General features: G+C 46.6%; 1 protein-coding gene across 1 annotated transcript in view; it reads left to right on the top strand.

Annotated features, from left to right (window-relative positions):
• The window catches only part of LOC115121478 (fibronectin 1a), an 85,911-nt gene that overhangs the window by 13,566 nt on the left and 48,205 nt on the right, over positions 1-24,140 (top strand). Inside the window, exons 8-13 of the mRNA XM_065019653.1 lie at positions 17,674-17,795; positions 19,561-19,729; positions 20,005-20,190; positions 20,810-20,938; positions 21,534-21,623; positions 22,617-22,823. Coding sequence (XP_064875725.1) covers positions 17,674-17,795; positions 19,561-19,729; positions 20,005-20,190; positions 20,810-20,938; positions 21,534-21,623; positions 22,617-22,823 — 903 coding nt within the window. The remainder of the gene's footprint in view (positions 1-17,673; positions 17,796-19,560; positions 19,730-20,004; positions 20,191-20,809; positions 20,939-21,533; positions 21,624-22,616; positions 22,824-24,140) is intronic.

Here is a 24,140-nt window from a genome sequence, read left to right as displayed (position 1 = left end):
TATATATATATATATATTTTATCAATCAAATAAAATCGAAATATCAGCCAGGATCAGAATGACAAGTGAGTCTGTGTTTGTGCGCTTCACCTGCGTGGGCCATTGCTCAAGTAGAGCGAGACTGTCGGACATTACAGCAGCAGGTTGGCCTATAAAATATGATTGAGAACAGATGAACTAAGTAGCCAAATGAAAACATATCTTGTACCCCTCCTAGTTAACCGTTTTTGTCATGTCCCCCCATTCGACAAACCAACTTGCGAATAAGGCCGTACAAATGAACAACTTTGTATGTACTTAAAAATAAATATATATTTTACTTCATATGATTCATTTAAACGATTCTTCTTGACAAAATGAACGATTTACTTAACCATTGTATTAGTTGGGATGCTGTTCAGTCACATTGTATTGAATCGTGTGAATCAAAATCATTTGTGAATCGTCAACATTAGTTTCAGAAATAAATATTAGATATAGGCTTTCTTTTTGGATTATATGGCTTCAACTTGTTTTGTTGGTGTGGGACTCCAATCTATGGGACTCCAATCTATGGGACTCCAATCTATGGGACTCCAATCTATGGGGCTCCAATCTATGGGGCTCCAATCTATGGGGCTCCAATCTATGGGGCTCCAATCTATGGGGCTCCAATCTATGGGGCTCCAATCTATGGGGCTCCAATCTATGGGGCTCCAATCTATGGGGCTCCAATCTATGGGGCTCCAATCTATGGGGCTCCAATCTATGGGACATTGCAACTAAATAGATGCTAATCAGCCTGCAACATAAACATTTCTAATAACTATGACTAAACTAAAAAAGGTACATTTTCCTAAAAATGTGTGGGCTTGCTTCAGCTGAATAAAAAATATTTCTAGCCTACCATGGCTGTTTGATATTTAGATTTTTGTTATATATGAGTGAGCAAATTATTTAAAATCTCATAAAACCTATTTGGTTGTAGTGTTGCAACCTCAAGGATGGTCGACCACCCTCCCGGAGAGGGTACCGGGTGGTCGACCACCCTCCCGGAGAGGGTACCGGGTGGTCGACCACCCTCCCGGAGAGGGTACCGGGTGGTCGACCACCCTCCCGGAGAGGGTACCGGGTGGTCGACCACCCTCCCGGAGAGGGTACCGGGTGGTCGACCACCCTCCCGGAGAGGGTACCGGGTGGTCGACCACCCTCCTGGAGACGTACTGGCTGTGCAGGCTTTTATTTCAGTCCCCCTCTAACAAACCACATTCACAAATGAGCTGCTCAACCAGACCTTGATAAACTGGCCCTGATGTGTTTGAGCAGGGATCAAAATAACACTCAGCAGCTCTCCAGGCTGAGGGTTGACCACATGTTGTATACAGTTGCCTAAAAGGTATTTCACTTTGTGGGTTGAATTGAATTTATTTTGGGCAACAGACATCTACAACAAAATGCACAATGTGGACCCAGAGAGATACCACTTGAAAGTATTAATTGTAAACACTTGTTTTCCAAAGTGATCCTTGATGGTAAAACCAAGAACAAGTGTAATGATTTAAAAAAACAAAGACAGAATTACTAAACAACCACTAGGCTACCATGGGGCGGCAGGGTAGACTAGTGGTTAGAGTGGAGGGGCGGCAGGGTAACCTAGTGGTTAGAGTGTAGGGGCGGCAGGGTAACCTAGTGGTTAGAGTGTAGGGCGGCAGGGTAGCCTGTGGTTAGAGTGGGAGGGTAACCTAGTGGTTAGAGTGTAGGGGCGGCAGGGTAGCCTAGTGGTTAGAGTGTAGGGGCGGCAGGGTAGCCTAGTGGTTAGAGTGTAGGGGCGGCAGGGTAGTCCTAGTGGTTAGAGGGAGGGCGGCAGGGTAGCCTAGTGGTTAGAGGGGAGGGGCGGCAGGGTAGCCTAGTGGTTAGAGGAGGGGCGGCAGGGTAACCTAGTGGTTAGAGGGGAGGGGCGGCAGGGTAACCTAGTGGTTAGCAGGGGCGGCACCTAGTGGTTAGAGTGTAGGGGCGGCAGGGTAACCTAGTGGTTAGAGGGAGGGGCGGCAGGGTAACCTAGTGGTTAGAGGGGAGGGGCGGCAGGGTAACCTAGTGGTTAGAGTGTAGAGGCGGTAGGTAGTCTAGTGGTTAGAGTGTAGGGGCGGCAGGGTAGCCTAGTGGTTAGCCAGGGTAGCCTGTGGTTAGAGTGTAGAGGCGGTAGGTAGTCTAGTGGTTAGAGTGTAGGGGCGGCAGGGTAGCCTAGTGGTTAGAGTGTAGGGGCGGCAGGGTAGCCTAGCGGTTAGAGTGGAGGGGCGGCAGGGTAGCCTAGTGGTTAGAGTGTAGAGGCGGTAGGTAGTCTAGTGGTTAGAGTGTAGAGGTGGCAGGGTAGCCTAGTGGTTAGAGCGTTGGACTAGTAACCGGAAGGTTGCGAGTTCAAACCCCCGAGCTGACAAGGTACTGTCGTTCTGCCCCTGAACAGGCAGTTAACCCACTGTTCCCAGGCCGTCATTGAAAATAAGAATGTGTTCTTAATTAACTGACTTGCCTGGTTAAATAAAAGTTAAATAAAAAAAATAAAAAAATACATTCATTTATATTGACATCCTAAAAAAAAGTGACACTATTCACTGCTCTTCTCCCTAACCTTAAAACAATCGACCGTATTAATTTCACATCATACCGATCCTTCAAATCCAATACACCTGACCAGCAGTAGGGGGCGCAAAGGGGAAATCACTCTACTTAAGTGCATTGCTCAACGAGTAACGACAGGAAATGATCCATGAATCAGAGCCTTCCGGGTATCGATACCGCATTACGTTTACTTTAAAAAAAAAAAAACGCACATAGAGACGCCGCCAATAGTTGGTCATAGGAAATTTGGTGAAAAGTCATGAAATTCCATCTGTCAGAACCCTGTCAGAACTCCTGTTAATAACCTCTACAGGATCGGTGTCCCTTTAACCTGGACAGTTGAGCTAACGTGCGCTAACGTGATTAGCATGACAGTTGTAAGTGACAGCAAACTTTCCAGGACATAGAACATGTCTTATATGGGCAGAAAGCTTAATTCTTCTTAATCTAACTGCACTGTTCAATGTACAGTAGCTATTACAGTGAAAGAATAGCAGGCTATTGTTTTTGAGTGCACAGTTATGCACTTGAAAATGTATCAATAAACCATTTTAGGCACATTTGGGCAGACTTGAGACAACATTTGGAACAGCAATGCAATGGTTCATTGGATCAGTCTAAAACGGTGCGCGTACACTGCTAAATTGCACCTAGACTCCTAAGTCATATAACGGGTGGGCGATCTTTCAAAGATGATGGAGCCAAATTTGTTTTTATATTTTACCAGATCTAATGTGTTATATTCTCCTACATTAATTTCACATTTCCACAAACTTCAAAGTGTTTCTTTTCAAATGGTATCAATAATATACATATCCTTGCTTCAGGTCCTGAGCTACAGGCAGTTAGATTTGAGTATGAGTCATTTTAGGCGAAAGAGAAGAAAAAAAAAGGCTATGATCAATCTCAATGTTGACAGCTGTTTACAGTTTTTTTTTTTTATCAGTCATATGACCTGGCAATGGTATTACTTCTAATCCTGTGTGACATGTTAAGATCCTATTTGCACTAAAAGGAGATCTTCGAATACTTTCTTTATCTCACTCTCAACATTGCTCCCAGCACCCTCTAACCACTAGGCTACCCTGCCGCCCCATTGCTCCCAGCACCCTCTAAACACTAGGCTACCCTGCCGGCCCATTGCTCCCAGCACCCTCTAACCACTAGGCTACCCTGCCGGCCCATTGCTCCCAGCACCCTCTAACCACTAGGCTACCCTGCTGCCCATTGCTCCTCTAACCACTAGGCTCCCAGCACCCAGCACCCTCTAACCACTAGGCTACCCTGCCGCCCCATTGCTCCTCTAACCACTAGGCTACCCTGCCGGCCCATTGCTCCCAGCACCCTCTAACCACTAGGGTACCCTGCCGCCCCATTGCTCCCAGCACCATCTAACCACTAGGCTACCCTGCCGGCCCATTGCTCCCAGCACCCTCTAACCACTAGGCTACCCTGCCGGCCCATTGCTCCCAGCACCCTCTAACCACTAGGCTACCCTGCCGCCCCATTGCTCCCAGCACCCTCTAACCACTAGGCTACCCTGCCGGCCCATTGCTCCTCTAACCACTAGGCTACCCTGCCGGCCCATTGCTCCCAGCACCCTCTAACCACTAGGCTACCCTGCCGCCCCATTGCTCCCAGCACCCTCTAACCACTAGGCTACCCTGCCGGCCCATTGCTCCCAGCACCCTCTAACCACTAGGCTACCCTGCCGGCCCATTGCTCCTCTAACCACTAGGCTACCCTGCCGGCCCATTGCTCCCAGCACCCTCTAACCACTAGGCTACCCTGCCGGCCCATTGCTCCCAGCACCCTCTAACCACTAGGCTACCCTGCCGGCCCATTGCTCCTCTAACCACTAGGCTACCCTGCCGGCCCATTGCTCCCAGCACCCTCTAACCACTAGGCTACCCTGCCGGCCCATTGCTCCCAGCACCCTCTAACCACTAGGCTACCCTGCCGGCCCATTGCTCCTCTAACCACTAGGCTACCCTGCCGGCCCATTGCTCCTCTAACCACTAGGCTACCCTGCCGGCCCATTGCTCCCAGCACCCTCTAACCACTAGGCTACCCTGCCGGCCCATTGCTCCCAGCACCATCTAACCACTAGGCTACCCTGCCGCCCATTGCTCCCAGCACCCTCTAACCACTAGGCTACCCTGCCGGCCCATTGCTCCTCTAACCATTAGGCTACCCTGCCGGCCCATTGCTCCCAGCACCCTCTAACCACTAGGCTACCCTGCCGGCCCATTGCTCCTCTAACCATTAGGCTACCCTGCCGGCCCATTGCTCCCAGCACCCTCTAACCACTAGGCTACCCTGCCGGCCCATTGCTCCCAGCACCCTCTAACCACTAGGCTACCCTGCCGGCCCATTGCTCCTCTAACCACTAGGCTACCCTGCCGGCCCATTGCTCCTCTAACCACTAGGCTACCCTGCCGGCCCATTGCTCCCAGCACCCTCTAACCACTAGGCTACCCTGCCGGCCCATTGCTCCCAGCACCATCTAACCACTAGGCTACCCTGCCGCCCCATTGCTCCCAGCACCCTCTAACCACTAGGCTACCCTGCCGGCCCATTGCTCCTCTAACCACTAGGCTACCCTGCCGGCCCATTGCTCCCAGCACCCTCTAACCACTAGGCTACCCTGCCGGCCCATTGCTCCTCTAACCACTAGGCTACCCTGCCGGCCCATTGCTCCCAGCACCCTCTAACCACTAGGCTACCCTGCCGGCCCATTGCTCCCAGCACCCTCTAACCACTAGGCTACCCTGCCGGCCCATTGCTCCCAGCACCATCTAACCACTAGGCTACCCTGCCGCCCCATTGCTCCCAGCACCCTCTAACCACTAGGCTACCCTGCCGGCCCATTGCTCCTCTAACCATTAGGCTACCCTGCCGGCCCATTGCTCCCAGCACCCTCTAACCACTAGGCTACCCTGCCGGCCCATTGCTCCCAGCACCCTCTAACCACTAGGCTACCCTGCCGGCCCATTGCTCCTCTAACCACTAGGCTACCCTGCCGGCCCATTGCTCCTCTAACCACTAGGCTACCCTGCCGGCCCATTGCTCCCAGCACCCTCTAACCACTAGGCTACCCTGCCGGCCCATTGCTCCCAGCACCATCTAACCACTAGGCTACCCTGCCGCCCCATTGCTCCCAGCACCCTCTAACCACTAGGCTACCCTGCCGGCCCATTGCTCCTCTAACCACTAGGCTACCCTGCCGGCCCATTGCTCCCAGCACCCTCTAACCACTAGGCTACCCTGCCGGCCCATTGCTCCCAGCACCCTCTAACCACTAGGCTACCCTGCCTGCCCATTGCTCCTCTAACCACTAGGCTACCCTGCCGGCCCATTGCTCCTCTAACCACTAGGCTACCCTGCCGGCCCATTGCTCCCAGCACCCTCTAACCACTAGGCTACCCTGCCGGCCCATTGCTCCCAGCACCATCTAACCACTAGGCTACCCTGCCGCCCCATTGCTCCCAGCACCCTCTAACCACTAGGCTACCCTGCCGGCCCATTGCTCCTCTAACCACTAGGCTACCCTGCCGGCCCATTGCTCCCAGCACCCTCTAACCACTAGGCTACCCTGCCGGCCCATTGCTCCCAGCACCATCTAACCACTAGGCTACCCTGCCGCCCCATTGCTCCCAGCACCCTCTAACCACTAGGCTACCCTGCCGGGCTACCCTGCCGGCCCATTGCTCCCAGCACCCTCTAACCACTAGGCTACCCTGCCGGCCCATTGCTCCCAGCACCCTCTAACCACTAGGCTACCCTGCCGGCCCATTGCTCCCAGCAACCACTAGGCTACCCTGCCGGCCCATTGCTCCTCTAACCACTGGGCTACCCTGCCGGCCCATTGCTCCCAGCACCCTCTAACCACTAGGCTACCCTGCCAGCACCCATTGCTCCCAGCACCCTCTAACCACTAGGCTACCCTGCCGCCCCATTGCTCCCAGCACCCTCTAACCACTAGGCTACCCTGCCGGCCCATTGCTCCCAGCACCCTCTAACCACTAGGCTACCCTGCCGGCCCATTGCTCCCAGCACCCTCTAACCACTAGGCTACCCTGCCGGCCCATTGCTCCCAGCACCATCTAACCACTAGGCTACCCTGCCGGCCCATTGCTCCCAGCACCACTAACCACTAGGCTACCCTGCCGGCCCATTGCTCCTCTAACCACTAGGCTACCCTGCCGGCCCATTGCTCCCAGCACCCTCTAACCACTAGGCTACCCTGCCGGCCCATTGCTCCCAGCACCCTCTAACCACTAGGCTACCCTGCCGGCCCATTGCTCCTCTAACCACTAGGCTACCCTGCCGCCCCATTGCTCCCAGCACCCTTTAACCACTAGGCTACCCTGCCGGCCCATTGCTCCTCTAACCACTAGGCTACCCTGCCGGGGCTCCCAGCACCCTCTAACCACTAGGCTACCCTGCCGGCCCATTGCTCCCAGCACCATCTAACCACTAGGCTACCCTGCCGCCCCATTGCTCCCAGCACCCTCTAACCACTAGGCTACCCTGCCGGCCCATTGCTCCTCTAACCATTAGGCTACCCTGCCGGCCCATTGCTCCCAGCACCCTCTAACCACTAGGCTACCCTGCCGGCCCATTGCTCCCAGCACCCTCTAACCACTAGGCTACCCTGCTTGCTCCTCTAACCACTAGGCTACCCTGCCGGCCCATTGCTCCTCTAACCACTAGGCTACCCTGCCGGCCCATTGCTCCCAGCACCCTCTAACCACTAGGCTACCCTGCCGGCCCATTGCTCCCAGCACCCTCTAACCACTAGGCTACCCTGCCGGCCCATTACTCCCAGCACCCTCTAACCACTAGGCTACCCTGCCGGCCCATTGCTCCCAGCACCATCTAACCACTAGGCTACCCTGCCGGTTTGCTCCTCTAACCACTAGGCTACCCTGCCGGCCCATTGCTCCCAGCACCATCTAACCACTAGGCTACCCTGCCGCCCCATTGCTCCCAGCACCCTCTAACCACTAGGCTACCCTTCCGTTGCTCCTCTAACCACTAGGCTACCCTGCCATTGCTCCCAGCACCCTCTAACCACTAGGCTACCCTGCCGCCCCATTGCTCCCAGCACCCTCTAACCACTAGGCTACCCTGCCGGCCCATTGCTCCCAGCACCCTCTAACCACTAGGCTACCCTGCCGGCCCATTGCTCCTCTAACCACTAGGCTACCCTGCCGGCCCATTGCTCCCAGCACCCTCTAACCACTAGGCTACCCTGCCGGCCCATTGCTCCCAGCACCCTCTAACCACTAGGCTACCCTGCCGGCCCATTGCTCCTCTAACCACTAGGCTACCCTGCCGGCCCATTGCTCCCAGCACCCTCTAACCACTAGGCTACCCTGCCGGCCCATTGCTCCCAGCACCCTCTAACCACTAGGCTACCCTGCCGGCCCATTGCTCCCAGCACCCTCTAACCACTAGGCTACCCTGCCGGCCCATTGCTCCTCTAACCACTAGGCTACCCTGCCGCCCCATTGCTCCCAGCACCCTCTAACCACTAGGCTACCCTGCCGGCCCATTGCTCCCAGCACCATCTAACCACTAGGCTACCCTGCCGCCCCATTGCTCCCAGCACCCTCTAACCACTAGGCTACCCTGCCGGCCCATTGCTCCTCTAACCATTAGGCTACCCTGCCGGCCCATTGCTCCCAGCACCCTCTAACCACTAGGCTACCCTGCCGGCCCATTGCTCCCAGCACCCTCTAACCACTAGGCTACCCTGCCGGCCCATCGCTCCTCTAACCACTAGGCTACCCTGCCGGCCCATTGCTCCTCTAACCACTAGGCTACCCTGCCGGCCCATTGCTCCCAGCACCCTCTAACCACTAGGCTACCCTGCCGCCCCATTGCTCCCAGCACCCTCTAACCACTAGGCTACCCTGCCGGCCCATTGCTCCCAGCACCCTCTAACCACTAGGCTACCCTGCCGGCCCATTGCTCCTCTAACCACTAGGCTACCCTGCCGGCCCATTGCTCCCAGCACCCTCTAACCACTAGGCTACCCTGCCGGCCCATTGCTCCCAGCACCATCTAACCACTAGGCTACCCTGCCGGCCCATTGCTCCTCTAACCACTAGGCTACCCTGCCGGCCCATTGCTCCCAGCACCATCTAACCACTAGGCTACCCTGCCGCCCCATTGCTCCCAGCACCCTCTAACCACTAGGCTACCCTGCCGGCCCATTGCTCCTCTAACCACTAGGCTACCCTGCCGGCCCATTGCTCCCAGCACCCTCTAACCACTAGGCTACCCTGCCGGCCCATTGCTCCCAGCACCCTCTAACCACTAGGCTACCCTGCCGGCCCATTGCTCCTCTAACCACTAGGCTACCCTGCCGGCCCATTGCTCCCAGCACCCTCTAACCACTAGGCTACCCTGCCGGCCCATTGCTCCCAGCACCCTCTAACCACTAGGCTACCCTGCCGGCCCATTGCTCCTCTAACCACTAGGCTACCCTGCCGGCCCATTGCTCCTCTAACCACTCCATGGCTGTTATCATTCGAAGCGACACACAGAAAGTGTTTATCCGCTCTAGACTAGGTTGGAAAAAAGAAAAGCCCCAGCTCGGTATAATAACTTCCCTTAATGACATACAGCTGTGAGATGACTGGGTGCAGCCCTGGGTTCAAATACTATTCCTAAACCTATCAAATACTTTGTTTACTCTTGTCTGCTTGGAGTGCCTGATGGGCGTGGTTTTACAGTTTTGGCGACTGTTCTATTGGTTCCGTAGTGCCAATCGAACACAGATAAAGTATATGAAACCGATTTTGAATATTCTTTAAACCCAGGTCTGGGAAGGAGGGTTAGAGAACCTGGTGGCGGTTGGCTGCTGAGACCTAGTGCAGACTAAGTGGGAGTTAAACACTGTAGAAACCCTTCCCAGTCCGTTGGGCCTTTAGGAACTGTAATTAGGAGAAATTGAGACCAGATTGTGCCCAAGGTCATGTAGGCTATCCTATCCTAGCGTGGTTAAACCAATCCACTTGCTGAGGGTCTTTTGATTTGATACAAGATGTTCTATGTAAAACTTCAAGAGCTTTAAGCTGGATTCTCTACAAAAAAAAAACTACAGTTTCAACTTCCAATTGTCAGGATTATGTCTGTAGTCATAGAATGCCTTGTTTCTATATCCTGAAGGGATTGGATTATCCATTTTATAGCATGGTTATCTAGATGTTCATATCATCCTTCTCTCATCTCGGGATTTACGGTATTACCGGCTTCAGTTCCGATGAGGGAGGGTTATTATATTTTACTCATGGTCTTATTGGATGACTGTTATTCATTATTCCATTCACTCAGTTCAATGTAACATGGATAGGGTTTAGGCTACTGTTATTCATTATTCCATTCACTCAGTTCAATGTAACATGGATAGGGTTTAGGCTACTGTTATTCATTATTCCATTCACCCAGATCAATGTAGCATGGATAGGGTTTAGGCTACTGTTATTCATTATTCCATTCACCCAGATCAATGTAGCATGGATAGGGTTTAGGCTACTGTTATTCATTATTCCATTCACCCAGATCAATGTAGCATGGATAGGGTTTAGGCTACTGTTATTCATTATTCCATTCACCCAGATCAATGTAACATGGATAGGGTTTAGGCTACTGTTATTCATTATTCCATTCACCCAGATCAATGTAGCATGGATAGGGTTTAGGCTACTGTTATTCATTATTCCATTCACCCAGTTCAATGTAACATGGATAGGGTTTAGGCTACTGTTATTCATTATTCCATTCACCCAGTTCAATGTAACATGGATAGGGTTTAGGCTACTGTTATTCATTATTCCATTCACCCAGATCAATGTAGCATGGATAGGGTTTAGGCTACTGTTATTCATTATTCCATTCACCCAGATCAATGTAGCATGGATAGGGTTTAGGCTACTGTTATTCATTATTCCATTCACCCAGTTCAATGTAACATGGATAGGGTTTAGGCTACTGTTATTCATTATTCCATTCACCCAGATCAATGTAGCATGGATAGGGTTTAGGCTACTGTTATTCATTATTCCATTCACCCAGATCAATGTAACATGGATAGGGTTTAGGCTACTGTTATTCATTATTCCATTCACCCAGTTCAATGTAACATGGATAGGGTTTAGGCTACTGTTATTCATTATTCCATTCACTCAGTTCAATGTAACATGGATAGGGTTTAGGCTACTGTTATTCATTATTATACGTTTGCAACGTAGGTGCACATAGGTCGAGAGAGCGATTTTGAGGTGATACCAGTGGAGGCTGGTGTGAGGAGCTATAGGAGGACGGGCTCGTTGTAATGGGTGCAATGGGATAAATGGTACTGTATCGATGTTTTCTCTCTGTTCCAATCATTCCATAGCTCCTCCACCGAGTGACACATGGACAGACAGTGACACATTCAATGCCGCCTTGCACACTCTTGCCTGCATCAAGCTGATATAGGGTGTAATCATTAGTCAAACATTTGCAAACAGAAGTTTCTATTGGACAAATTTAGGTTTTGTATAACCCCGTTTTTGTTCCGTTTGCTTCCGTTTTTAAGAAACGTTTTTAAACAGAATCGGTGGAATGAACACCCCTGATCACGCGTTAACACAGTTCACTTTCATAGCAGCCAAGGTTTTATTCTTTCTCGCATCTTTGCGCTCTCCTCCTCACTTTTTCTCTTCACTTGTGGACTTTCATGCACAATACATCAGCTGTATGTGACCAGGCGAGATTTTTTTCTTCTCCCAAGCCACATCGTCACCATATTAGCTAAAGTAACGTCATAGTCAACATAGCTACTAGAACTAACGTGTTAGTAAACCTGCTACAATCATGCAGTTATGTTATTAAGCAGTTTAGCACTTCCACTGGTGCTCCCCAGTGGCAATACATTTTAAAACCAAAAGCTTACCTTGACTTGGAACAGTTCAAGTGTTGTGTTGGATAGCCAGCTAGCTAGCTAGCTAACATAGCATCCCTCTGTTTGAGTAAGTGTTGTGTGAGCTAGCTAGCTAACATGGCATCCCTCTGTTTTGAGTAAGTGTTGTGTGAGCTAGCTAGCTAACATAGCATCCCTCTGTTTTGAGTAAGTGTTGTGTGAGCTAGCTAGCTAACATAGCATCCCTCTGTTTTGAGTAAATGATCTGGCTGCCTTTGCTAAGTAAGTGAAAGTGAACAAAAAATGTAACTTTGCTTCTCCTTCATTTTGGAAGAAAATGATTTGTTCAAAACTGTTCAACTATTTTCTCTCTCTTGAGTCTACTATTCACCACATGTTATGCAGTGCTAGCTAGCTGTAGCTTATGCTTTCAGTACTAGATTAATTCTCTGATCCTTTGATTGGGTGGACAACATGTTAGTTCATGCCTTAAGAGCTCTAATAGGTTGGAGGAAGTCCTCTGGAAGTTGTCATAATTACTGTGTAAGTCTATGGAAGGGGGTGAGAATCATGAGCCTCCTAGGTTTTGTATTGAAGTCAATGTACGCAGAGGAGGACGGAAGCTAGCTGTCCTCCGGCTACACTATGGTGCTACTGTACAGAGTGCTGTTGAGGCCCCCCAAAAAATCCCTTGGCCCATTGGTCGTCTATTACCAGAATGCTAATAAAATGTGCACAGGTAATATCGAATTTCCATTGAGACTGCTAGTTAAATGTAGCTTCTTTCTAGTTAAATATGCTAACGAGCGCAAAAACGATTCTGAATTGTAAAGACCGGCAAACCAGCTCATAAACGTATATATTTTATAGGTAGGAGCTACCGAATGTCATTTTTGGTGCGTTTGGACATTTACAAGCGTATGTGAATGAGAGACATTGTGCATAATGAACAACAATTTTGCTGCTTGCTTGTCTGAAGGAAGAAATTACTGGCTATGGATCAGCATGTGTATAGGCTGTGAATGTGTGGAGTCAGGAGTTACTAAGGTAACGGGCTAATGATGATGTGGGGGGCGGGAGCAGACGGCCTGAGAACAGAGGGGAAATAATGGAATGAAATCAAGATGGCAGCTGTACAGATATCTCAAACATAGCAGAAAACCAACACTATATGATGTCATGTCACCTTACTAATTCAGCCACTTACTTAGATAAACTTGGTAGTTAACTTAGTCGTGTTAACAACGTATTCTGTGTTTTTAACGCAGGGAAAAAATAAAATAAAACGCATATAAATGACACACAGATTTAGAATGCAAGATGAACTTTAAACAAAACATTAGTAAATGTAGCGGGCTACATTCTTTCTATGATAAACATTAGTAAATGTAGCGGGCTACATTCTTTCTATGATAAACATTAGTAAATGTAGCGGGCTACATTCTTTCTATGATAAACATTAGTAAATGTAGCGGGCTACATTCTTTCTATGATAAACATTAGTAAATGTAGCGGGCTACATTCTTTCTATGATAAACATTAGTAAATGTAGCGGGCTACATTCTTTCTATGATAAACATTAGTAAATGTAGCGGGCTACATTCTTTCTATGATAAACATTAGTAAATGTAGCGGGCTACATTCTTTCTATGATAAACATTAGTAAATGTAGCGGGCTACATTCTTTCTATGATAAACATTAGTAAATGTAGCGGGCTACATTCTTTCTATGATAAACATTAGTAAATGTAGCGGGCTACATTCTTTCTATGATAAACATTAGTAAATGTAGCGGGCTACATTCTTTCTATGATAAACATTAGTAAATGTAGCGGGCTACATTCTTTCTATGATAAACATTAGTAAATGTAGCGGGCTACATTCTTTCTATGATAAACATTAGTAAATGTAGCGGGCTACATTCTTTCTATGATAAACATTAGTAAATGTAGCGGGCTACATTCTTTCTATGATAAACATTAGTAAATGTAGCGGGCTACATTCTTTCTATGATAAACATTAGTAAATGTAGCGGGCTACATTCTTTCTATGATAAACATTAGTAAATGTAGCGGGCTACATTCTTTCTATGATAAACATTAGTAAATGTAGCGGGCTACATTCTTTCTATGATAAACATTAGTAAATGTAGCGGGCTACATTCTTTCTATGATAAACATTAGTAAATGTAGCGGGCTACATTCTTTCTATGATAAACATTAGTAAATGTAGCGGGCTACATTCTTTCTATGATAAACATTAGTAAATGTAGCGGGCTACATTCTTTCTATGATAAACATTAGTAAATGTAGCGGGCTACATTCTTTCTATGATAAACATTAGTAAATGTAGCGGGATACATTCTTTCTATGATAAACATTAGTAAATGTAGCTGGTTACATTCTTTCTATGATAAACATTAGTAAATGTAGCGGGCTACATTCTTTCTATGATAAACATTAGTAAATGTAGCGGGATACATTCTTTCTATGATAAACATTAGTAAATGTAGCTGGTTACATTCTTTCTATGATAAACATTAGTAAATGTAGCTGGCTACATTCTTTCTATGATAAACATTAGTAAATGTAGCGGGCTACATTCTTTCTATGATAAACATTAGTAAATGTAGCTGGCTACATTCTTTCTATGATAAACATTAGTAAATGTAGCTGGCTACATTCTTTCTATGATAAACATTAGTAAATGTAGCTGGTTACATTCTTTCTATGATAAACATTAGTAAATGTAGCGGGCTACATTCTTTCTATGATAAACATTAGTAAATGTAGCTGGCTACATTCTTTCTATGATAAACATTAGTAAATGTAGCGGGCTACATTCTTTCTATGATAAACATTAGTAAATGTAGCGGGCTACATTCTTTCTATGATAAACATTAGTAAATGTAGCGGGTTACATTCTTTCTATGATAAACATTAGTAAATGTAGCGGGCTACATTCTTTCTATGATAAACATTAGTAAATGTAGCGGGCTACATTCTTTCTATGATAAACATTAGTAAATGTAGCGGGCTACATTCTTTCTATGATAAACATTAGTAAATGTAGCGGGCTACATTCTTTCTATGATAAACATTAGTAAATGTAGCGGGCTACATTCTTTCTATGATAAACATTAGTAAATGTAGCGGGCTACATTCTTTCTATGATAAACATTAGTAAATGTAGCGGGCTACATTCTTTCTATGATAAACATTAGTAAATGTAGCGGGCTACATTCTTTCTATGATAAACATTAGTAAATGTAGCGGGCTACATTCTTTCTATGATAAACTATGATAAACATTAGTAAATGTAGCGGGCTACATTCTTTCTATGATAAACATTAGTAAATGTAGCGGGCTACATTCTTTCTATGATAAACATTAGTAAATGTAGCGGGCTACATTCTTTCTACGATAAACATTAGTAAATGTAGCGGGCTACATTCTTTCTATGATAAACATTAGTAAATGTAGCGGGCTACATTCTTTCTATGATAAACATTAGTAAATGTAGCGGGCTACATTTTTTCTATGATAAACATTAGTAAATGTAGCGGGCTACATTCTTTCTATGATAAACATTAGTAAATGTAGCGGGCTACATTCTTTCTATGATAAACATTAGTAAATGTAGCGGGCTACATTCTTTCTATGATAAACATTAGTAAATGTAGCGGGCTACATTCTTTCTATGATAAACATTAGAAATATTAGGGCCGTGAAGAAGAAAAAAGACCCTGCTTTTTTTCATTGTAAACAGAAAATACATTTAGTGCAAAACATTCGTCCGAAAAAAACTTCATTTTCATCAGATGAAAGAAGTCCATGGTAGCTACAAGTTTTTGAAAAACTTAAAATAAATAGTTTTGACAGTATTAAAAAAAACATCCCGTGGCTATTTCCAAATACCCTGCAATACAGTATACCGCCCAAGAATAATCTATAATAATATATATAAACATATGCCATTTTAGCAGACTCTTTTTTTTATCCAAGGTGACTTACAGTCCTGTACACAAGTAGTAATTTAGGGAAACAAGCTATCGCTCTAAAGGTGTAGTTTTATATTTCTGTTGCAGTGTAGCTATGTTTACATCAACAGGTCTAGAGCTGAGGGTCGCTCTCTTGCTCTCTTGCTCTCTTGCTCTCTTGCTCTCTTGCTCTCTTGCTCTCTTGCTCTCTTGCTCTCTTGCTCTCTTGCTCTCTTGCTCTCTTGCTCTCTTGCTCTGCTCTGCATGCTGAAATCCTAGCTAACAAGAATCTCACAGGGATATGCTACTTCTCCCCCATTTGTTGCAGCAGTACCTGGGCTTCTTATGTACTACACTGTACAACCTACCATTTCAGAGCTGGTTTTAACTGCTTTCTGAAATTGTAATCTTTTTGTTGTTGTTGTTTAGATTTGAAATTAGTTGTTTTTTTCCAGATTGTTTAACCACCAAGCAATGGAATTAAAGTGATCTAGATTTCACATTATGCAGTTCAAATACTGTCAATTGTTATCAGATGATAACCTATAATACAGTCTGTCTGATCCTCTATCAGATGATAACCTATAATACAGTCTGTCTGATCCTCTATCAGATGATAACCTATAATACAGTCTGTCTGATCCTCTATCAGATGATAACCTATAATACAGTCTGTCTGATCCTCTATCAGATGGTAACCTATAATACAGTCTGTCTGATCCTCTATCAGATGGTAACCTATAATACAGTCTGTCTGATCCTCTATCAGATGGTAACCTATAATACAGTCTGTCTGATCCTCTATCAGATGATAACCTATAATACAGTCTGTCTGATCCTCTATCAGATGGTGACCTATAATACAGTCTGTCTGATCCTCTATCAGATGATAACCTATAATACAGTCTGTCTGATCCTCTATCAGATGATAACCTATAATACAGTCTGTCTGATCCTCTATCAGATGATAACCTATAATACAGTCTGTCTGATCCTCTATCAGATGATAACCTATAATACAGTCTGTCTGATCCTCTATCAGATGATAACCTATAATACAGTCTGTCTGATCCTCTATCAGATGATAACCTATAATACAGTCTGTCTGATCCTCTATCAGATGATAACCTATAATACAGTCTGTCTGATCCTCTATCAGATGATAACCTATAATACAGTCTGTCTGATCCTCTATCAGATGATAACCTATAATACAGTCTGTCTGATCCTCTATCAGATGATAACCTATAATACAGTCTGTCTGATCCTCTATCAGATGATAACCTATAATACAGTCTGTCTGATCCTCTATCAGATGATAACCTATAATACAGTCTGTCTGATCCTCTATCAGATGATAACCTATAATACAGTCTGTCTGATCCTCTATCAGATGATAACCTATAATACAGTCTGTCTGATCCTCTATCAGATGATAACCTATAATACAGTCTGTCTGATCCTCTATCAGATGATAACCTATAATACAGTCTGTCTGATCCTCTATCAGATGATAACCTATAATACAGTCTGTCTGATCCTCTATCAGATGATAACCTATAATACAGTCTGTCTGATCCTCTATCAGATGATAACCTATAATACAGTCTGTCTGATCCTCTATCAGATGATAACCTATAATACAGTCTGTCTGATCCTCTATCAGATGGTGACCTATAATACAGTCTGTCTGATCCTCTATCAGATGATAACCTATAATACAGTCTGTCTGATCCTCTATCAGATGGTGACCTATAATACAGTCTGTCTGATCCTCTATCAGATGATAACCTATAATACAGTCTGTCTGGTAACCTATAATACAGTCTGTCTGATCCTCTATCAGATGGTAACCTATAATACAGTCTGTCTGATCCTCTATCAGATGGTGACCTATAATACAGTCTGTCTGATCCTCTATCAGATGATAACCTATAATACAGTCTGTCTGGTAACCTATAATACAGTCTGTCTGATCCTCTATCAGATGATAACCTATAATACAGTCTGTCTGGTAACCTATAATACAGTCTGTCTGATCCTCTATCAGATGGTAACCTATAATACAGTCTGTCTGATCCTCTATCAGATGGTGAAAGTGTTTCAATGCTGTAGTAGGTGTTAGATCTTACCTTCGTCTGTATGGCGTGTTTCAACTGTGGCTTTATCCCTCTCTCCTCAGGTGGTAACCGTCCAGTCCAGGTGATCATCTCAGAGTCTGGTAACCAGCCCAACTCCCACCCCATCCAGTGGAACGCCCCGTCCTCCGCACACATCACACAGTACATACTCAAGTGGAGAGTGGTGAGTAGGGCCCCGGGATTCCAGAGTAGGGCCCCGGGATTCCAGAGTAGGGCCCCGGGATTCCAGAGTAGGGCCCCGGGATTCCAGAGTAGGGCCCCGGGATTCCAGAGTAGGGCCCCGGGATTCCGGAGGATAACATTCACCAGATGGTATGGGTAATGTTGAACTCCTAAAGCAGTTTTACATGCAGTTTGAATTCCACATAATACTGTGGGTACCAGATGTAGCATTGAAGTCTAGGGTTTGGTTTTCTAGACTTAGATTAAACCTGAAGGTCCTGAAGTTAAAATCAGATACTAAAACGAAAAGAGAATCTCCATTGAGGGTCAGTCAAGAATTAGGCTATATATGGCTGTGTTTCCACAAGCAGCCAAATTCTGTTCTTCTGGCCAAATATTCAGGAAACTGGCCCCTATACTCAGTGGTGGGGGGGGGGGGTCTTCCAGATCAGAGGCAGTGGGGACAACCAGGGATGTTCTCTGTTTAGTGAGTCCTCCAGATCAGAGGCAGTGGGGACAACCAGGGATGTTCTCTGTTTAGTGAGTCCTCCAGATCAGAGGCAGTGGGGACAACCAGGGATGTTCTCTGTTTAGTGAGTCCTCCAGATCAGAGGCAGTGGGGACGACCAGGGATGTTCTCTGTTTAGTGAGTCCACCATATCAGAGGCAGTAGGGATGACCAGGGATGTTCTCTGTTTAGTGAGTCCTCCAGATCAGAGGCAGTAGGGATGACCAGGGATGTTCTCTGTTTAGTGAGTCCTCCAGATCAGAGGCAGTAGGGACGACCAGGGATGTTCTCTGTTTAGTGAGTCCTCCAGATAAGAGGCAGTAGGGATGACCAGGGATGTTCTCTGTTTAGTGAGTCCTCCAGATCAGAGGCAGTGGGGACGACCAGGGATGTTCTCTGTTTAGTGAGTCCTCCAGATAAGAGGCAGTAGGGATGACCAGGGATATTCTCTGTTTAGTGAGTCCTCCAGATAAGAGGCAGTAGGGATGACCAGGGATATTCTCTGTTTAGTGAGTCCTCCAGATCAGAGGCAGTGGGGACGACCAGGGATGTTCTCTGTTTAGTGAGTCCTCCAGATAAGAGGCAGTGGGGATGACCAGGGATGTTCTCTGAATAGTGAGTCCTCCAGATCAGAGGCAGTGGGGACGACCAGGGATATTCTCTGTTTAGTGAGTCCTCTAGATCAGAGGCAGTAGGGATGACCAGGGATGTTCTCTGAATAGTGAGTCCTCCAGATCAGAGGCAGTGGGGACGACCAGGGATATTCTCTGTTTAGTGAGTCCTCTAGATCAGAGGCAGTAGGGATGACCAGGGATGTTCTCTGTTTAGTGAGTCCTCCAGATCAGAGGCAGTGGGGACGACCAGGGATATTCTCTGTTTAGTGAGTCCTCTAGATCAGAGGCAGTAGGGATGACCAGGGATGTCCTCTGTTTAGTGAGTCCTCCAGATCAGAGGCAGTAGGGACGACCGGGGATGTTCTCTTGAAGTCCTGCTAAAGCATTCAAAATGTAACGAGTCATTTTTGGGTGTCAGGGGAAAATGTATTTATTTTTAAAAAGCACATAACTTTAACTTCATTCCTAAAGAAAATTATAATTATAAGTACAGATACCCCCCCCCCCCACAAAAAAAACTACTTAAGTACTTTACACCACTGCCTAAACTGGCCTTAAAGAAGTCAACATGCAGCTACCTTTTTGTTGTTGTTAATATCAATAATGTAAAATATTATCTCTGTCTCCTCTCTTGTTTGGGGTAGAAAAACACCCGTACCCCTTGGCGGGAGGTGAATATCCCAGGCCATCTCAACTCCTACACCATCGCTGGCCTGAAGCCAGGCATCACCTACGAGGGTCAGCTGATCAGTGTGCTACGCTTCGGACGGCGCGAGGTCACACGCTTCGACTTCACCACCACATACGGTTCCTGTGAGTAGGATCACAGTATGGCTTACAAGCCTTGTATTCTCTCTCCTTGTGTTATTGATATTTTGGCCCAGGAATCTGATTCAAACTAACCAGGATAAACTTACCTGTCCACGGTGATTGATGTTTTTTTAAAGATGATTTCTACTTGAGGGGATGGCGTTGAGCAACAGCCATTTTGAAATCTGTGAACATCTTGAAAATTGCATTTTTAAAAAATGTCCAAAGGACATTCCTCCCATCCCGTTTATATCTGACCGTCTGATCTTTATTTTCAGTGGCGACCTCCGAGGGAGAGACCACCCAGCCTCCTCCGGTGGTGGACATCAGTGAGTCTGTTACAGAGATCACCTCCAGCAGCTTCGTCATCTCCTGGATGTCTGCCTCTGACACAGTGTCTGGCTTCAGGATCGAGTACGAGCTCAGTGAGGAGGGACAAGGGAGAGGACAGCCCATGATTCTCGGTACGGAACAACCCACTGGGCACACGTTGGTTGAATCAACGTTGTGTCAACGTCATTTCAGTTCAATTAGGAATATACGTTGATTTGACGTCTGTAATCTTTTGAAGACGATGTGTTATAATTTGTTTAGTGTGTACACTATACGATAATACCTGAAGTATTACTATCCCTTAAATACTGACCTTTGACCTCCTCTTACTACTTTGTCAAGTTTGCGCGGGTTTATGCTGCGTTATCTGTAGTAACGTTCGATAGACACAATGACTAGACTGTGAAACTACACCACTCAAGTATATTGTCCTAACCAATGAAATATATATATATATATATATATATATATATATATATACTAGATGACTGATAGGGGGCGCTGTGTTGAAGACATTGCACTTCCATCTTGGCGCTCCCCCCTTCGCCCCACTATTGTCAATAATATTTTGAAAGCTATAAAAATGCATTTATGAATGTCCATGTTTATTATATTAGACACCTTAATGCAAACTTTTTGGAATTATATTATGTGAGTTAAACATGATAATAAAAATAAAAAAATAATAATTATATCATCAATCCAGGGTTTATCAACATCATTGGTCTTAACATGCTTGTCTGTCTTCAGACCTCCCCCGCACCGCGACCTCTGTCAACATTAATGAGCTGCTTCCTGGAAGGAAATACACTGTGAATGTGTACGAGGTTACACCTACTGGAGAGCCCAACCTCATCCTCACCACCTCTCAGACCACTGGTGGGTACAGAGACGGACAGACAGATGGACACGGGCGCACGCACGGACGGACACGCGGACAGATGGACACACGGACGGACACACGGACAGACAGACACACGGACGGACACACGGACAGACGGACACGCACGGGCGGACACACGGACAGACAGACAGATGGACACGCACGGGCAGACACACGGACAGATGGACACGCACGGGCGGACACACGGACGGACAGACAGATGGACACGCACGGACGGACAGACAGATGGACACGCACGGACGGACACACGGACAGACAGACAGACAGATGGACACGCACGGACGGACACACGGACAGACAGACAGATGGACACGCACGGACAGACACACGGACAGACACACGGACGGACAGACACACGGACGGACACACGGACGGACACACGGACGGACAGACACACGGACGGACACACGGACGGACACACACACGGACGGACACACGGACGGACACACGGACGGACACACGGACGGACACACGGACGGACACACGGACGGACACACGGACAGACAGATGGACAGACGATGCACAGACTTTCTACAGTATGTATATATCTCTCCTCTGCTCCTCTTCCAGCTCCTGACGCTCCTTCTGACCACGAGGTGGATGAGGTTGGAGAGACCTCTATCATAGTCAGCTGGGAGAAACCCCTGGCTCCTATCACAGGTCAGTACACACATAGAGGCTGCGTTTACACAGGCAGACCAATTCTGATCTTTGCCCAATTATTGGTAAAATATCTGCTCTAAATGGTGTATTCACCATTACCATAAGTAATGTCTGTTCACCATTACCATAAGTAATGTCTGTTCACCATTACCATAAGTAATGTCTGTTCACCATTACCATAAGTAATGTCTGTTCACCATTACCATAAGTAATGTCTGTTCACCATTACCATAAGTAATGTCTGTTCACCATTACCATAAGTAATGTCTGTTCACCATTACCATAAGTAATGTCTGTTCACCACTACCATAAGTAATGTCTGTTCACCACTACCATAAGTAATGTCTGTTCACCACTACCATAAGTAATGTCTGTTCACCACTACCATGAGTAATGTCTGTTCACCATTACCATGAGTAATGTCTGTTCACCATTACCATGAGTAATGTCTGTTCACCATTACCATGAGTAATGTCTGTTCACCATTACCATAAGTAATGTCTGTTCACCATTACCATAAGTAATGTCTGTTCACCACTACCATAAGTAATGTCTGTTCACCACTACCATAAGTAATGTCTGTTCACCACTACCATAAGTAATGTCTGTTCACCATTACCATAAGTAATGTCTGTTCACCATTACCATAAGTAATGTCTGTTCACCACTACCATAAGTAATGTCTGTTCACCATTACCATAAGTAATGTCTGTTCACCATTACCATGAGTAATGTCTGTTCACCACTACCATAAGTAATGTCTGTTCACCATTACCATAAGTAATGTCTGTTCACCATTACCATAAGTAACGATGGTATCTCCTCTCCTACAGGGTACCGTGTGTAACGATGGTATCTCCTCCTCTCCTACAGGGTACCGTGTGTAACGATGGTATCTCCTCCTCTCCTACAGGGTACCGTGTGTAACGATGGTATCTCCTCTCCTACAGGTTACCGTGTGTAACGATGGTATCTCCTCCTCTCCTACAGGGTACCGTGTGATCTACACCCCGTCTGTGGAGGGGAGCAACAACGGAGCTGCAACAGAGCTCACCCTGCCGGACACCGCGACCTCTGTGACTTTGAGTGACCTTCGACCAGGCCTGCTCTACAACATTAGTATCTACGCAGTCGAGGACAGTCTGGAGAGTGAGCCTGTCTTCGTACAGGTCAACACAGCCGGAGAACCCTTACCAGGTAAGGGTAGCCTAGTGGTTAGAGTGTAGAGGAGGGAGGTAGCCTAGTGGTTAGAGTGTAGAGGAGGGAGGTAGCCTAGTGGTTAGAGTGTAGAGGAGGGAGGTAGCCTAGTGGTTAGAGTGTAGAGGAGGTAGGTAGCCTAGTGGTTAGAGTGTAGAGGAGGTAGGTAGCCTAGTGGTTAGAGTGTAGAGGAGGTAGGTAGCCTAGTGGTTAGAGTGTAGGGGAGGCAGGTAGCCTAGTGGTTAGAGTGTAGGGGAGGCAGGTAGCCTAGTGGTCAGAGTGTAGGGGAGGCAGGTAGCCTAGTGGTCAGAGTGTAGAGGAGGCAGGTAGCCTAGTGGTCAGAGTGTAGAGGAGGCAGGTAGCCTAGTGGTCAGAGTGTAGAGGAGGTAGGTAGCCTAGTGGTTAGAGTGTAGAGGAGGTAGGTAGCCTAGTGGTTAGAGTGTAGAGGCGGCAGGGTAGCCTAGTGGTTAGTGTAGAGGCGGCAGGGTAGCCTAGTGGTTAGAGTGTTGGACTAGTAACCCGAAAGGTTGCAAGTTCAAATCCCCTGAGCTGACAAGGTACGAATCTGTCGTTCTGCCCCTGAGAGACCCCACAACACTACATAAAGAGAGACCCCACAACACTACATAAAGAGAGACCCCACAACACTACATAGAGAGAGACCCCACAACACTACATAGAGAGAGACACCACAACACTACATAGAGAGAGACACCACAACACTACATAGAGAGAGACACTACAACACTACATAGAGAGAGACACTACAACACTACATAGAGAGAGACACTACAACACTACATAAAGAGAGACCCCACAACACTACATAAAGAGAGACCCCACAACACTACATAAAGAGAGACCCCACAACACTACATAAAGAGAGACACTACAACACTACATGAAGAGAGACACCACAACACTACATAAAGAGAGACAACACTACATAAAGAGAGACAACACAACACTACATAAAGAGAGACAACACAACACTACATAAAGAGAGACCCCACAACACTACATAAAGAGAGACACCACAACACTACATAAAGAGAGACCCCACAACACTACATAAAGAGAGACACCACAACACTACATAAAGAGAGACAACACAACACTACATAAAGAGAGACACCACAACACTACATAAAGAGAGACACCACAACACTACATAAAGAGAGACACCACAACACTACATAAAGAGAGACACCACAACACTACATAAAGAGAGACAACACAACATAAAGAGAGACACTACATAAAGAGAGACACCACAACACAACATAAAGAGAGACACCACAACACTACATAAAGAGA

The sequence above is a fragment of the Oncorhynchus nerka genome, linkage group LG1 (genome assembly GCF_034236695.1).
Source record: "Oncorhynchus nerka isolate Pitt River linkage group LG1, Oner_Uvic_2.0, whole genome shotgun sequence".
NCBI classification, from domain to species: domain Eukaryota; kingdom Metazoa; phylum Chordata; class Actinopteri; order Salmoniformes; family Salmonidae; genus Oncorhynchus; species Oncorhynchus nerka.
The sequence above is the reverse complement of the archived record's forward strand: the minus strand, read 5'-3'. Positions and strand labels throughout refer to the sequence as shown.